Source organism: Cryptomeria japonica, chromosome 4, assembly GCF_030272615.1.
Source record: "Cryptomeria japonica chromosome 4, Sugi_1.0, whole genome shotgun sequence".
Taxonomy (NCBI): Eukaryota; Viridiplantae; Streptophyta; class Pinopsida; order Cupressales; family Cupressaceae; genus Cryptomeria; species Cryptomeria japonica.
This window is the reverse complement of record NC_081408.1, coordinates 580,443,997-580,460,203: the sequence shown is the minus strand read 5'-3', so window position 1 is coordinate 580,460,203 and position 16,207 is coordinate 580,443,997. Positions and strand designations below refer to the sequence as shown.

General features: G+C 37.3%; 1 protein-coding gene across 1 annotated transcript in view; it reads right to left on the bottom strand.

Moving 5' to 3' along the window:
- LOC131070964 (uncharacterized) overlaps positions 1–15,929 on the bottom strand; it is a 118,106-nt gene extending 102,177 nt beyond the window's left edge. Inside the window, exon 1 of the mRNA XM_058006676.1 lies at positions 15,268–15,929. Within this exon, the coding sequence (XP_057862659.1) occupies positions 15,268–15,623 (356 nt within the window). The 5' untranslated portion in view covers positions 15,624–15,929. The remainder of the gene's footprint in view (positions 1–15,267) is intronic.
- Between the last annotated feature and the right edge of the window lie 278 nt (positions 15,930–16,207).

Sequence of the window (16,207 nt, the reverse complement as noted above, 5' to 3'; positions counted from 1 at the left end):
GAGAGGACCCAAAAGCCAAGCCTAGAAGTAGAGTTGAAAGAAATGGTGAAAGGTTTGAGTGCAAATAACTTTTTCGCTCCTGACCCTTCCAAAGGGTCCAGAGCGAAATTTCTTGAAGAGGAGTATTTTGTTAATTAAGATATCTAGACAAGCCTCCTTGAAGGTGATTTAAGCCTTTGCTGCATCATGAACCTTCTAATGATCATGAAGATTAAGTGTGTTTTCAGTTAGTGAGTGAGAAAACTAAGAGCAACTCATAGTTTGCTCATGTACCTTCCAAAGGTACAGGAGCGAATTATATTAAGGCATTGTGATAAAAACCGAATGGAGAGGAGACTAGATGCAAGTCGGCATAGAAGCAAACAAGGCGGTTTGATGCATTAATAAACCAATCTCATCTTTGGCGCCAAGAGCAAATTTGAATTTCCAATGAAGAAGTCGGCCAGCTTGGGGAAGATACAGTTAATTTTATTTATTCAAACAAAGTCAGCTTTTCAAGAGAGGGGTGAAGGCGCCTATATAAGAAAGAACAAGTCTTAGTCATTCATCATTCATTCAAACACATTCTTTTCTAGAGCGAATTTAAGAAGCAGAATTAGGAAGCGAATTTAAGAAGATGAAGCGAATTTTATCAGCAGATTTCATCAAGTATCAAAGAAGCCGATTTCAAATCTTAAGAAGGAAGGTAAATAATCTTCATGAGCCAAATTCTACAAAAGAATAAACTAGAAAGAAAGCGAATTCCAGCAGATGGTAGGCGAATTTCAAGATTTAAGAAGGCTGGTCAAGGTCTGAATCATTAAGGGGGCAATCTTGTGAAAACATCACTTAGAAAGAACGCGAATCCAGCAGCAAATTTCCCCTTTTACCCATCTTTTTCAGGTTGATAGCCAAAGATCAAGATTAAGGTATGTGCAATCTGATTTATTTGAAGGAGTTTTGAAGATCTGATTCAATTCAATATCAATTATTTTTGAAGTTAAGTCTTCATGATTTAGATTAATTCATTTGTAATTTCAATTTGTAAATTTCAATGCTTTTTCATTTAAGTCCAAATTGAAGTTCAATTAATCTTTTTAAGGTCTTCACTTGCCTATCTTTGTGACAATACCTAAAAACTAACTTAGCCCCTTTTTATAGGTAACAAATGGCGGCCCCCAAGGCAAGTAGATCCTCTACCTAGCAAGCCCTCATTAAAGAAGATCAAAAGAATGACGACTTGGAGACGAGGATCGTATCCAAATGGAGCAATATTGGAGACACCAACTTAGGAAACTTCAATGTGAAGAAGTTTCGAGAAGCACCCTACATCGGCAAGCCATCACCCATAGCCAAGAAGATAATTGAGAGTGGGATCATCAAGGCCGCAGGCTTCCCTCCCGCAGTCAGATGTCATGAGCTAATGATCGAATGTGCCAAGCACTACGATTCGCATTCAAGGACAATTGTGGCCAAAGATGGGACTATCCTCGCCTATCTCTCAGAAGGAGCTATAAGTGAAGCTTTTCATCTTCCAAAACAGAGGGATATGATCTACAAGAGCTTAGAAGGAGCCAAATCTATCTACGAAGATGATCCTGATACCTGTCTAAATTTCATCAATAAGAATTGGTTACTCAAGAGTAGGCCTCGCCTAAATAAGATACCCAATACACCTCACAAAATTGATTTCAAAGAAGAATTCGAAGACTTGATAACCATGCTTAATCGAATTGTAGGTGCCTCTCAAGCCTTCTTTTTCGACAGGTGGATGTTCTTCTTTATACAAGTGATCGTTCAAGGGAAAGGAATGTTCAACTGGGCCAGGATTATCAGTAACAACCTAGATGTGCAGTTAAGGAGGCTAGTCCCTACTTAGTCATTCCACATGAGTTCATATGTTATATATTCTTTAGCCAGATGCTTTGAATATGTAGGACTACCACACAGAGGAGTTGTTGGGAGAGGACCCGGAGAGATAAGAATATGTGATTCTTATGCTCAATTGCATCATCCGCCTCAAAATTACTACAAGCTAGTCAACGATACTTTCACAATGCATATCACCAGGACACTACAAGGAGGAATTCACCAAGATTGTCTCCAGAAGCACGAGTGCTCATGAAGAAACATGGTGTGTGGTTCATTCAATTCTCTAAATTCACCTACATCAGGATCCATGGATATCCTTCACCTCCTTATATGTTGCCAAGGTATCCAATGGATAGGATAGTACTACTTGAGGTGACTAGACAGTTGGCAGCTTGTGCTAAGGCATCAAGACATAAGCATGGGAATGGTATCCCTATACCTATTTCACTTGGAAATTCAATAGAAGTTTGCCCTAATTCTCAAGCAGTTGAAGATGCAGAAAAGGAGCTATCTCTCTACTCATTCACATCTTTCGCTTCGAGAGATAATTTTGATCCTAGTGGTCACATGGAAGAAACAGTTGGGAAGAAGTACAAGCATGTATTTCAAGTAGAGGATTTTTGGATGAATGTTCAAGATGATGTAGAAGTAAAAAGAAAGATGCACTCTCAATTGCCCTTAGATCTTATTAGGAAATGCAAAGTTTATAGAGTAGCAGATCAAGCACAAGACAGTGGCAAATATCTTCAATCTTCCTATGAGAGAGAAGACAAAGAAATGAAGATAGATTGGGACGAGTAAGAAGTCGCAGACTTGAGAGCATTGATGGATCCAGTCTTGAGTTGTACTCGCAAATGGGTGGATGTCCAGCATCAAAAGTTGAAGGAACAAAACATAGCTATGACATTCAGCTTAGAAACAAGAACGGAAGAAGGAGAGGTGAGTGCGAGTGAGAACACTTCTCATTCTAAGGGGTCGAAGAGAAAGGAAGGACCTAAAAAGAGAGAATCGTCCAAGAAGAGACAAAAGGTGAATCCTGATCATCCCTTGAGTGCTTCTTCTAGACATGAAAAGGAGATAAGTCAAGGAGAGGATCAAAGAGAGAAGGTGCATGAGACAGATGAGTCCATGGAGTCAACAATACAGAATGATAAACAAGACAAAGGAAGGACACCTCAGCACTCATCAAGTCAGTCTCTTCCTCTCCAAGATAATGTTAATGAGCAACAAAGAGAAAGAAATGATGATGAAGCGACATCTCCTTTTAGGGGCGAGAAGCCATTGCCTAAGGAAGTGCAAGTAAGAGAAGGAAAGTCTTCCATTCCGGATTGGCTTAGAGAAAGACTTACGAGGGCAGTTGTGGTTGAAGATGAGGAGCAAATGTTTGATTTGGAAAGCCTTCTAGGAAATTCTCAAGAGGAGATTGAAAGGAAGAAAGCTACAAAGATGTCAAAGGTAATCAAAGATGATACAGGATCCAAAAAGATACAGATAGCTACACCAGCAGTGGACAAGTATGACGATGAGATCATGGCAGAAGAATATGATTTAGAGACATTTGATCTTGGCCCACTTACCTCTGAGCAAGCCATGGAAGATGCGACTGATTCAGTGAGGGCGGTTAATGATAAACTAAAAGAAGAAATAGAAAAGAATAAAAGGTTGGAAAAGGAGATTAATGCTTGGAGGAATTATTTTAGCCACCTTGATCAGTCATTAAGGCGACAGGATCCAGTAGTATCACCCTTGCAGGCACTCCCTCTTGAGTCAATAAATCAGGCAAAAAAGATGAAGAACTTAGCCCGACTCATGGATACATGGATTGATAGATCCTACATGGTAGCTAAGGAATTTGTCGGAAAAATGATGAAAACAGTCCACAGGGCCATCCAAGTCCTTGAGATCAATCATAATCTAGTGGTAACTGTCGATGCATTCACTCACACTAGAGACATTGTCATCCCAAGATTGCAAGTGGTAAGAAGGACATCAAGACAGGTTTTAGCACATGAAAGGATAATTGATGGAGGAACCCATAATCTCCTATTATGAGGCCCCACCTCGACTCAGTCTGACATTTCAGTGGTTTTTATATTGAGACTATGACGGATACTTATTTTTATGCATTTTGGAATTTAGAACTTATATGATTTCAGGATTTGGATAACATTGCTATATATTGATGATTTATTTATATGCTTTATGAAATAGAACACTACATGATTTTTGAATAAGATGAATTTGCGGTGATAAATGTCGTTATTGAATTTGCAAGACTTTACCATGATAATAGAATTATGATGTATGTTTAAGTGTGGATCAACATTATGAGAATTAGGATGAATTGCTTATGTGAGATTTCTTGGATAAAAGATGTATTTAAATTGTTCAAATACAAATTGTATGCAAGTGATGATGTGTATTATTATTCCTGTAATTTATATTATTTGTGGATATTTGAAAGTTACTAATGTGTAAATTGAGATGCGCAGGAAGTTATCCATGTGACCATGGAAATATTACGGAGAACCAAACCTAGACCTATGTATGTTCGTAAGCCAGGGTTTGTCTATTTAGAGAGGCAACACCCCGTTTGTGTTGTATTTTATTCATAACAGTATATGATGCATGTGTGTTAAATGTTATTTAATTGATTTGTGTAAAATCCACAAGAGACGATTTCATGTATTAAATTGTACAAGTGTTTTCTTGTGTCACTTGACACATGTGTGGATTTAAGTTTGAATTTTTATTTTTGTCTCTTGGTGGGAAAGTGTTTAACTATAGCCTTTTCAATTAATGTAACGTGATGTCATAAATGCCTTGGGTAAAGAATCTTTGGGATGGTCAACATAGGTTTGACCCGAAAATAAACTTCAGAGGCATTTAAAAAGGGTTAAATGGACACCTAGGGGTAGTTTAATAGGGTTTCCTAAAGCCCATAAGGTATACCTAAGGGTTAGGGGTAATTTAAGGCAAGTTTCTACTCCCAAGTGACCTTTTAGACACCCTAAAAATTGACTTTTCTGAGTTGTGCGAAAATTGAAATTAAAAGATTTGAACCTAGTTGTTAACTTTTCTTTTCGAATGAGAGTTCCCTTTCCCATTCTATCTTACCTTCCTCTTTAGTTTTTAGAAACTTGTGGGAACTCTCACAATGGGCTTCTTAAGCAAGAATTAGAAAATTTGTCAGTAATCACCCACTCTCCATTTTTGGAGACGAGAAATTTTGAAAAAAATAGACTAGATTTTGGAATAGAGAATTTTGGCTAAGGGTAGAAGGAGAAGAACCGTGGAATTGGGCTGCTCATCCTCAACAAAACTAACCTACCTTTGGGCAGATTAAGGTTGGTTGCACTCTTCTTAAAATGGCTTCTTTTTGCATGTGTTTGAAAGTAATGTTGGTGTAAAAGATTTGCTTCCTTGCATGTTCTTTTGGGAATTTCATTTGGTATTTTGGGTTATGTATTGTATGTGTTTTTTGGGAGTCATCAAGACCTCTTACTCTTGGGATAAAGGAGGATCTTGTGGGTGGTAGCAGTGACAGCCCTCGAGTGAGAGACTCTCATTATGAGAGCGATCACAAGGGATTTTGTGTGACCCTTGCTGCATGGCTTGTTTGTGCAATGGGGGTCATAAAGAGAGAAATAAGGCATGAATGCATTGGGGGGCATAAGGATTTAAGGGGTTGCTATACTTGATGTATATGATTTGCCATGAGGTGGCTACATGTTCTTTTTCATACTTGCAGTTCTCCTCGGGGTAATTGGTCCACTACCACCCTTAAAAAGGTCATCACCAAGGTGTGGTACAGTGTAGCCGGGATGGGAGTGTGTTTGAATTTGTGTGCATTCTGTCCCTTTGTGTTTGCATGTTTGTTTCCCGTCTAGGGCTTGGTTCTCCGAGCTCAGGGGTGGCTACCAGTTAGCCTAGGCTGGGAGGTGAGCAATCCATGGTCATAGTTTTGATTTAAAATGCAAGATTGTCAGGAGAAAAGAATAGGACAAGTGGAAGGTTGCAGGAGTTATTTGTTGCAGGAAATTATTTGCAAATGCAATTATTAGTTTTGAAGAAAAAAATATATCCTCATTCGTTGAAATGAGAGGCTAATTGTAAAATAGAAATAAAGACATGGGATTATGTTATTTGTTACTTAGATAAAGAAAATATCTTGTTATTTTGCAGAATACTTCTTGAAATGAAATGAGCTAGATATATTCTTCTTTTTTATTGAAAAGAAATGCCTTTGAATTGCATGCAACAGTCCACGGAAATATAAAAGTCATTTTTATTTAATTCTGTGATTTCTTTTTTATCTATGATTTTGTCTTTTATTTTAATTACAGAAAATATGAGATTTAGTTGTTGATAAATTTTATTAAAAGTTATTAATTAAATAGTTGTTGTAGGAATTGCAGAATCTGTAAATTTATTTATCTCAGAAAAAGAAAAATCACAATCTATTATAGTTTTTATTTAGATAAAATCTAGATTTATTTAGTTGCTGGTAAAACTATTAAAATCTAAACATGTATATAGCTGAAGGTAGAAATAAAACACCTGTATAATTATTGCTTAGAAAAGTATACCCTTGCTGTAAATGAATTGGAAAATTATTAATCCATCTATTTCTTTTTCATCAAAAATCAAAATACTAGGACCTATTTATTTTAAATTGCTGTCATATAAAATATATATAAAAAAAAAAAACTATATAAAAAAAAGGGGGGGGGTTTAATATGGGGAAAAGGGCCGAAGGGCCGAAGCCACTGTGTGGACACACAATGGTCAGCCGCGGACTCCACTGTGTGTACACACAGTGGTCAGCCCCGCGGCTTCCACTGTGTGGACACACAGTGGTGCCGCTCCCGCCACTGTGTGGACGCACAGTGGTGCAGCAGGTTCCACTGTGTGGACACACAATGGCGCCACCGCCTCCCTTCCCTTTGCCGCGAGTTCCCATGGCCGCCGCCCATCCCTACAAAAGTCGCCCTTGCACAAAAAAATATGGATGCAAGAAAATAACAAACCCTAGCCGAGTAGGGCTAGGTTAGAGAGAGGAATGAGATGTTATCACAAAAAAATAAAAGATAGAGCATTTTTATAATAATAAAAGAATGTTAGGGTTTGCATGGTGGTTAAGTTTAATGATAAAAAATATATATATTTGGGAGTTATATATATATATATAAGTTAAATATACTTTTACACATAGAGCCCCAAAGTAAGAGAATAAGACAAATTTTAGATTGTATAATTTATTAAGTTTTATAAACTATAGTTGTCTTAATAAATATATGGGTTAGTAATGGTTTTTGATAGCCATAAGGATATTTTAAAGATGTTTTTAAAAAAATATATATAATAATATTTTCGAGGTCTAAACATTTAGAACTTTTATAATAAATGGGGTAAAATTAATTTTGGTTATGGGGCTATTTAATTTATAGGTAAGTATTCATTATAAAAATTTATTGGCCCGTTTGTCAATTTAATTTAAAGCATATTATGATTATTGATTAAGATAAACTTTTTAGACATTTTAAACAAAGTACTATGACTAATTTAATTAGTTCCTTTAAACCGTAAACAACTTTGGAGACTAATTCTATCTTCGTCAATTATATTTAAGGGAGATAATTTAAAATAAGTTATGAATTAAAATTGAGAAAATGATATAACATTTCTTTTAGTATTCGGCATATGATTTAAATTATTTTTGATTACTTGAGTTAGTGGTTTAAGTTAACCCAACATAGTTAAGACAAAACAAGTTAGAGTTTTTCTTCACATTCGTAAATTTAATGCTTAAGATATGATTTTAAAAAAAAAAATATCCCGTTCTTGCCCTAAATTTTGGGCATGACACCTACAATGGTCAACTTTGCTCCAAATGAAGGAAGTTCTATTCAAGGACGTCAATAGTAGGTGCAACCGAGTTGAGGACACTATCCATCGTATTCAAGATAAGGTGTTTGATGTACTGTGTACAATCCTTGATGGAAGGATAGAGATTGAAACAAATGTGGACGTCCAAGAATTGGAGAACAAGATCAAGGTCATTGTTTGTAGAAAGGAAGACATAATCACAGAAGAGCAGCGAGATCAGATGTATACTACTATGTTCCTGATTGAGAAAACAAAAGAGTTGGGGCACGGATGGGAGATGACTCTTCTTGCGGCCTTTGATGAGGTCCTTCACTTGGAAGAGCGAATGAAGAACCTGCCTGAGATTCCCATTGCAGAGGTTGAAGGTATTACGTCCAGATTCATTGAATATGCCAAAAAGGAACAAGGAAAAGGGAACAAATTTCTAGATGAGAAGCTGTTATGAAATGATGTGGCTATTCAATCCCTATTGGACGATGCTTCCTCATTATTTGTGCCAATTTCTATTGGCTATGTTATGATAATGCTTATCTAATTAGGGTTATTTTTGTAACACACCCTAATTAGGGTTTAGGTGTCAAAATCTCAACCCTTAATCTTTTTTAAATCTGGGCCATTCATTGTATTTGAGAATGCTATATAAGCTCTCACTCATTTCATTTTATGAGGTTAAGGTTAAGAAGAATAAGTTTATTAGCAGCAAAGAAGAGGAGTAGTTATTCATAGAGAATACAAATTTGGTGAAGAGAGAAAGTTGAACAATTGTTGTTATATTTTGCTATGAGATCAATGAAATATTGAAGTCATGGTGTTTTATTGCAATCTTTGTGGCTTTTTACATGGTTGTTCATCTTCTTGAATCACTCTTATAAAAGATAGTATTTAGATGTTGAGTTAGATTGAGTGATAAATGATGTATTTGATCTTTTAGTGAAGCTCATAGTCCAAACCACTAGCCTCTTACTGATTGTAAGTGTGCCCTATGTGGTCGACTGGAGATATTGAAATTGTTTAGGGTTCAATCATTACTTGAATACTGATATGTAACCTATTGATAGTATCTATGTTCATTAATGGTTCGAAAATCTTTGAATTCCCTTAGAAGATCGCATCGATTCCAATAGAGTTGTTGTTCTATGGCAATACTGAGATTGGTAGAGTTTCACTAAGATCGCCCTCCATTTGGTCATTCTTAGGCTTAGTTTAGCATAGCCCTCTCGAATCCCTTATCTTTTGCCTTTTTTGAAACATCGGTTAGTATTAGGAAAATTTAGTTCCTCATTGGTAAAGTAGTTGCAAGATCCAGCTTTCATAGAAAGTATGTAAGACCCCTTGATGAAAACAGCAAACACAACGAACACTGGTGCTTATCCACAAGTAGAGAACCTAAATACGAGAACCTTGGAGTTGCCTCGATTGATCCTTAGGCGAAATCTTCAGCATTCGAAGAAGCTTTGTTCAAGAGAGGATAAGATACTTAAGGTATTTTATTTTGTGTTCGCATGTGCATGAAAAACACATCAACACTATCACATTGGAGACATTGCATCATGATGACAATTCTTTAGAGGATCTTAATCCTCCTAATCTTGATGAGGAGTCTTCTTCTTCCACTTCAGATGGCGACAGTGATGATGAGGATTCAAATTCCTCTCACAGTCATCATTCAAAGGTTGATGATTCTCCCCCAGACTCTCCAACCTCACTGCCTCTTTGGGCTCGACAAACATTTGAGTCAACAGGACATTGGCTTAGTGATCCATCAGATACTAGAAGAACAAGGTCACAATTTTAGTAGGCTCCACATCTCTTCATTACTTCAACTTCTGATCCACAGTCTTTTCGAGAAGCTTTAGGTGTTCCCGAGTGGGATGCTGCAATGCAAGAAGAGTTCAATTCCTTGGAAAGGAATCACAGATGGGATTTAGTTCCTCTTCCTAAGGGAAGGAAACTTGTTTGATGCAAGTGGATCTATCAAACAAAATCTGCAGCAAATGGGTCAGTTGATAAGTATAAGGCTTGCTTGGTAGCAAAAGGATTCTCCCAAGTTCCTGGGGTTGACTACTCTGAGACTTTTGCACTAGTTGCAAAGATGAATTCCATCCGACTTGTCCTTGCTATAGCTGTAGCCCGTCGTTGGGAAGTTCATCAAATGGATGTGAAGAGTGCATTTCTTCATGGTGACCTTCATGAGGAAATCTACATGGAGCAGCCACGTAGGTTTGTCCAAGATCCCTCACTTGTGTGTCGACTTCGAAAGTCTCTCTATGGCCTTAAACAAGCTCCTCAAGCTTGGTATGCCAAGATGGACTATTTCCTTCTGACAGTTGGTTTCACTCAGTGCCATTCTGATCCAAATGTATACATTCTACAACAGGATGAAACTCTCACATTTCTAGTTCTCTATGTTGATGACTTGTTGATCACAGGGAGTCACTCATCCACCATCAAGGCAATGAAAACTGCTCTACATGATAGATTTCTGATGTCAGACTTGGGTTTTCTGCATTACTTCTTGGGGATTGAGATCACTCAATCATCTTCAGGTATCTTCCTTGGACAACCCAAGTATGCACTTGATATGCTCTCCAAATTTTGAATGGCTGATTGTAAGCCTGCACCTACTCCATTTTTGTCAAGGGTCAAACTTGAGGCTAAGTGCTCTTCACCCTTGGTTAATGGCACTTTATATCGACAGCTTGTTCGGAGTCTCATCTACTTGACTCATACAAGACCCAATATTTCATATGTTGTGGACATGGTCTCTCAATTCATGCAAGAGCCACATGAGTTGCATCATTGGAAAGCAACTAAGCGGATCCTCCACTACATTCAGGGTACTCACAATTATGGAATTCAATATGCAGTAGGCGTGGATATTGACTTGGTGGGATATACAGATTCAGATTGGGCAAGTGATTCTCAAGATCGCAAGTCCACTTCAGGGTATTGCTTCTCACTTGGTTCCAGTCTTCGAGCAAGAAGCAATCTGCAATTGCTCTTTCATCGACAAAGGTTGAATATCGAGGGGCAGTTAATGCCACCACTGAGGCTATTTGGCTTCAAAATATTCTCACTGAGTTTGGTATTCCAATCAGAAAGCCTACCATCATCTTTTGTGATAATCAGAGTGCTATACAAATAATAGACATCAAGTTTCCACAATCCATGAGATATTAATCTTAAGTGTTTCCGGATTAGATTGTGTGTGAGTTTTTAGCATCAACGTTTCGGATCACACTCCATGATCCATCATCAGGATGACAAATAGAGAGCATGCAGAAGTGAAGATGGCCAAGAAGCAGACCAAAGCAACTAAAAAGGAGGGAGGAGGCACTGACAGGACCACCAAAAAGGAACAAGGGAAAAAACAGAAAGCAAAGAAATGATAATAAAAAAAGAGAAACAATCCAAAAAGCAAAAAAAATTAAGACCCATACCAACCAACAAAACAAAAATAAATAAGAAAATAAAATAACAAACAAACAAATTATATATAATTCATCACCACCAAATCCAGTTCATCACTAGAGGACGAAACACATTGAGATACATATGCACTACATTTGGGAGTTGATTCAAGAAGGCATCATTGATCTTCAGACTGCAAACATCATCACCAACCCCTTCACCGAAAGCAAGTTCCTTCATTTGTGATCTTTGCTTCGGATGCGACAGGTGTCTGCTTCAAGAGGGGCTTCTTAGTCCTTCGTTCTTTCTCTCTCTATTTAAGGAGGAGGGGGGCGACTTCTTCTTTTGGGGAGCATATCTATGTACATGGGTACCTAATGTGGCCTCATTTGTCAAGACCCATGTTTTCACCCACCTAAGCTACGCTTAAGGAGGGATGTTAGTGTAGGTTTTTTTATTTTTACTTATGTTAGGGGGTAATTATTTTTCCTACACATATTATTTAAGTTTGCTTAGGTTATTAGGAGTGGTTAATATGAGGACACGTGGCGAAATACTTCAGCTACATGTGTAACTCTCAACCTCACATGGGTAGTTGAGTTACACACCCTCTTTTGGCTTGTTGTGCCACCTCTCACAACCACTATTTTGTCATTTCCTAAGTGGGTTATGGGGCAGTTGGGTTTCTCACCCTCTTTTGGCCTTATGTGCCAACTTTCTTAACTCCTTTCTTGTCTTCATGTAAGGAGGTTATGCCACATGTTTTGCCATTTACCAAGAAGGTAAAACCTCCCGCTTTTTATGGGGAATAGAAGTTAATGCACCCCTTGGATGTATATGCTATTATTTTTCTATATAATAAGCACTATACTCTCACCTTCACTAGTTCAGTGATAGCTTGGTGAGAGTCTTCTCCAAAATTCTCTTTTGTCTCTAATTTTTTCTCTCATATCAGATTTATCTTTATTCAGCTATTTGATCTTCAATAATCTGTTGCTTGGAGTTGCATGTGATCTACGACCGACATCAGATCCTGGCTCAGTTCTTGCTTCTCGCAGAATCTAACAAACATAAACTATAAATGTCTATGTGAACAAAAGTATAAACTAAATTATATTATGTCTAATACACCCATTGATGACTAAATTGGAGACAACTCCAATCTTGCCCCAAAATTTAAAACAGAAATTTGAACCAAGAGGTTTAGTCATTAGATTAGAAGAGTACTCCTACTATGCACACTCATGGGTTTAGTCATTAGATTATAAGAGTACTCATACCATAAATAATCATTGAAATGAATATAACCAATGTCAAACGTTTGAAAAATGTAGTGATAATGAACCTCAATATGTTTGGTGCAAGTATGATAAGAAATCTATGTAATATGAGAAAGTTGTTTATAACTAATAAAATTTCACAACAACAACTAACTACTACTTTGTTCTCAACTTCAATGATGAAAAAGCCACATTGTATTGAAGCTTAGAAATGAAACTATTGGTTCCCAAAATCTCTGGTCACGCTCCTCGAGCAATCAATCTACCTCACGACGGGGAAAATGTTGTCCTGCTAGAGGATTGAACAACTCATCAATAAAATATGAGTGATTAAAGGCCAAATGCTGAGAGTGGATATTCTCTCCTTCACTTTAGGCTCACTAGAGGTATCCTTAACAGAATTAAACACAAATGAAGTTAGACAAATTGATGATAGAGCAATAACATTCAATGTATTCTTAGTACCAAAAGTTGTCCCCATACCAAAGACTAACCTACAACAAATATGACCTCTATTTAGTTGATAAGGACATCACCACATAACTACAAGATGAGGTATGCAAAACATGATTCTCTAGGATTAATAAAAAATGTTATGGTTTGCTAAAGATGTTTCCCTAGAGAAATCGCTAAATCACAAAGGATGTTATGGTTTGCTAAGGATGTGTAAAGGGTCATAAACTTCCAGAACCAGTGCCTTGTTTAATGGTTTATACAATCGCAATTACTAGAAGAGAAGACACATCGAAATAACAACACAAGTATGACATCAAGCAACTAAATATTTAATAATCCCTCTCCAAACTCCAGGAATCCGTTCACGATAAGGAAATGACCATTACAAACAATGCTTGCAATAATTTAAAAGTTTTGCAACACTTATCAAATTCTTATTACAATAACAAATGTGGCAAGAGGAAACCCTAAGTTATAATGTTGTCACAATTCATCACTTACAAAATTCCCTGAAAATCTACAAATGTCCAAGGGGCATTCAGTTACAGATATTTGCCACAATTGAACTACCTCTTTGAGATTTACAAAACATGCTGCTCAACAGATGACTAGTTACGGAAGTTGAAACCTTAAACTTTACTAGAAGCTTGCAGTCACATGGATATCATTAATGTGGCATGTGAAACAACTTGAAATCCCACGAAATCCACTAAAATGGCAGCCTGTAAATGGCATGAAGACAATCTACATAACGAACTTCAACCAATGCATTCATGGTAGCACGGTTGTCTTCTCTTCCATTGTTATCTTGCATCAAGATTCACACCTCTAGAGATGGACACGTTTTTTTAGGCAATAAATTCCTTTTAAAGTAGTTGCACGGTCAAATTGAGTTATTAATAGCATCCTGGGAGGTTATAAGAATTCAGTGCGAAAGTAGGCATGGGAACAAGATATTGGAGTTGTCATCCAAGTGTAATGTAAATTTAATTTAGTTTAAAACAAAACAGGTCAGCCATCAGTCTAATTCCATTCATCTTGATTTAAGTCGGCCCTCCTTATAATTGATCATTCCAAATCTTAAGTACCTTTATCCTGGTCGACCCTTTGCATTATTTAATCACTCATGCTTATTTACATAAATCTGCAACTAGGTTTAGAACTGCTGTGTCTAGGGTTTAAGACTGCTGTGATTAGGGTTCTAAGACTGCTGCGACCAGGGGGCATGACATTTCCCAATTAAATCCTGATTCTTGAAAAATTTAAATCTTCTAGTTTGCCAACTTTTTCTCCAAAAGACTTTTGCTGCTATGGTCTACCATATGTATATTTCTTAATTTAAATCTAAATGACTAATTTTGCACAAGAACAAAAAATTAGATTGGCCAATTAGTAAGTTTTTGAAATTCACTTCACCAAAAGTACCCCATCAAACATTCATAAATTTCCACGGTTATTTCCCAAACATCTTGAATTATGATATTATAGAGTCCCAAGGTTCGAAAGTCATGATTAAGCAAAACTCAGGAAACCCAATTTTGATTCAAATTCAATAATGTTGAACTGCAGTTCATGAACCAGCTAGGATTCAAACCTAAGACCTTTCATTTGCTGCTGAAGTGATCTACCACTGAGCTACTAGCTCCTATGCAGCCAGTCCATCATTGGTCCCGGTGTGGCTTATTTCCAACACACCCTAATAAACCACACTGTAGGTGCTTGGGGCTCCTGGCCTGGCTCTAATACCATAATGAGCTATTGCTCATGGACCATCATAGAACTGAACGTAAGACCTTCCATTTGCTGCTAGGGGGCTCTACCACTTAGCTACTGGCCTCTTTGTCGCTAGACCAGTCCATCATTGGTCCAAGTGTGACTTAGTTAAAACTTGGCAAATTAAAAACACTTAAAAATTCATCCAAACTGGATAAAAACTTGGCATCTGACAAGTTTTCAGTACAGACTCGCCATGGGTTCCAGCTTGCAATTCACCTCCGAATAAGTAAATGAGTCACTAGGCTGCAGTTGCATTTAGAGAGTTTTAAATCTATGTTATAAATTGTGGAAACCTAATATTTATAGTACATAAAATTGTTCAACTTGCCAATATATACATGTTTCGGTTGTAAACTCTATGTTTTCCGGCGCAATTTATCCAAAATACTATTTCTCATTTTTTTATCTTATTCATCTAGCGTTTTATAATTAGAAAACATTTCAGACAAAGGCAGGGGCAAAAGAATCGACAACTTTGATCTAAGAGATACCCCTCAGTCGTGGCTAATCCAACACTGTTCAAAAAGGGTGAATTCACAAAACAAAATATATCTAAAGGGCAAAATGGAACCATTTATAGAGACAGGCAAAAAAATGAACATACTTGAGGGTATCAAGGTTGGTGCAGACCTGCAGCCACTGCGCGGGATCTCCATACACATGCTCTCTGCTAAACAAAGCCGCCGCTACAGCAGGCACGCGTGTGCGGTTCTTTACTAGCCAGTCAGTCTTGAGAATTCCATGGGGTTTCGTGGGCTGGATCATATGACCAGGGGCTTGCTCTTGTTTCTCCTTTTTAGCAATAATAGAAGCTTTATTGAAATCGGGAAGAGCGAGGGTATTTATTGGGGGCTGCTCCGAGTGCAAGAAATTGGATATGGTGGAATGCAACTCCGGTACTCCTACCAGAGAGACCAACGCCACAGGAGGCGTTCGAAGCTCCTCTGGGTATTCCTCCATAGATTTAACACTGCTTTGTAAATCTTTCCTTATTGTTCTTTCGCTTCCACGCCGAGTGCCAATTTTCTGAAAATTATGTCAGTTTGTTCGCATTGTTCTCAATTTGGAATGTGAGGATCAGGATTTAATGCATCTGCACTGATCCCTGAAGAAGTGTAGCTGAATTTGCAGGGTTTGCCAGTCAGGTCTCGATCTGGCCAGGTATGCAAAGTGGAGTTGTCTTGTAATCCAAATGATCGGGGAAGGCTTTTGTTGGGGTGTTGTAACTTTGGATCTTACCGCTTTTAGTAGTGTCATAAAATTAGGTGTGAACCAAAGCCTTAGGAGTTTCTATATATAATGTCTTGAAATCAATTAAGTGGTAAAAATTATGACAAGAGCCACATAATGTATTCTTGATTGTGAGTTGTGGGTTGTAATGAAGATTTGAATATTGTTTTCCTCAACTTGAGATTTTTGTTGGTAGGTTTGAGGTGGAAAACAAGTTCATTATAGATGATTTTTTTATTGTAAAATTAACATATTAGTTGATAGGCTATTTTTTATTTCTAGTTTTAGTTTTTTTAATTCTTTCATGTCATTAT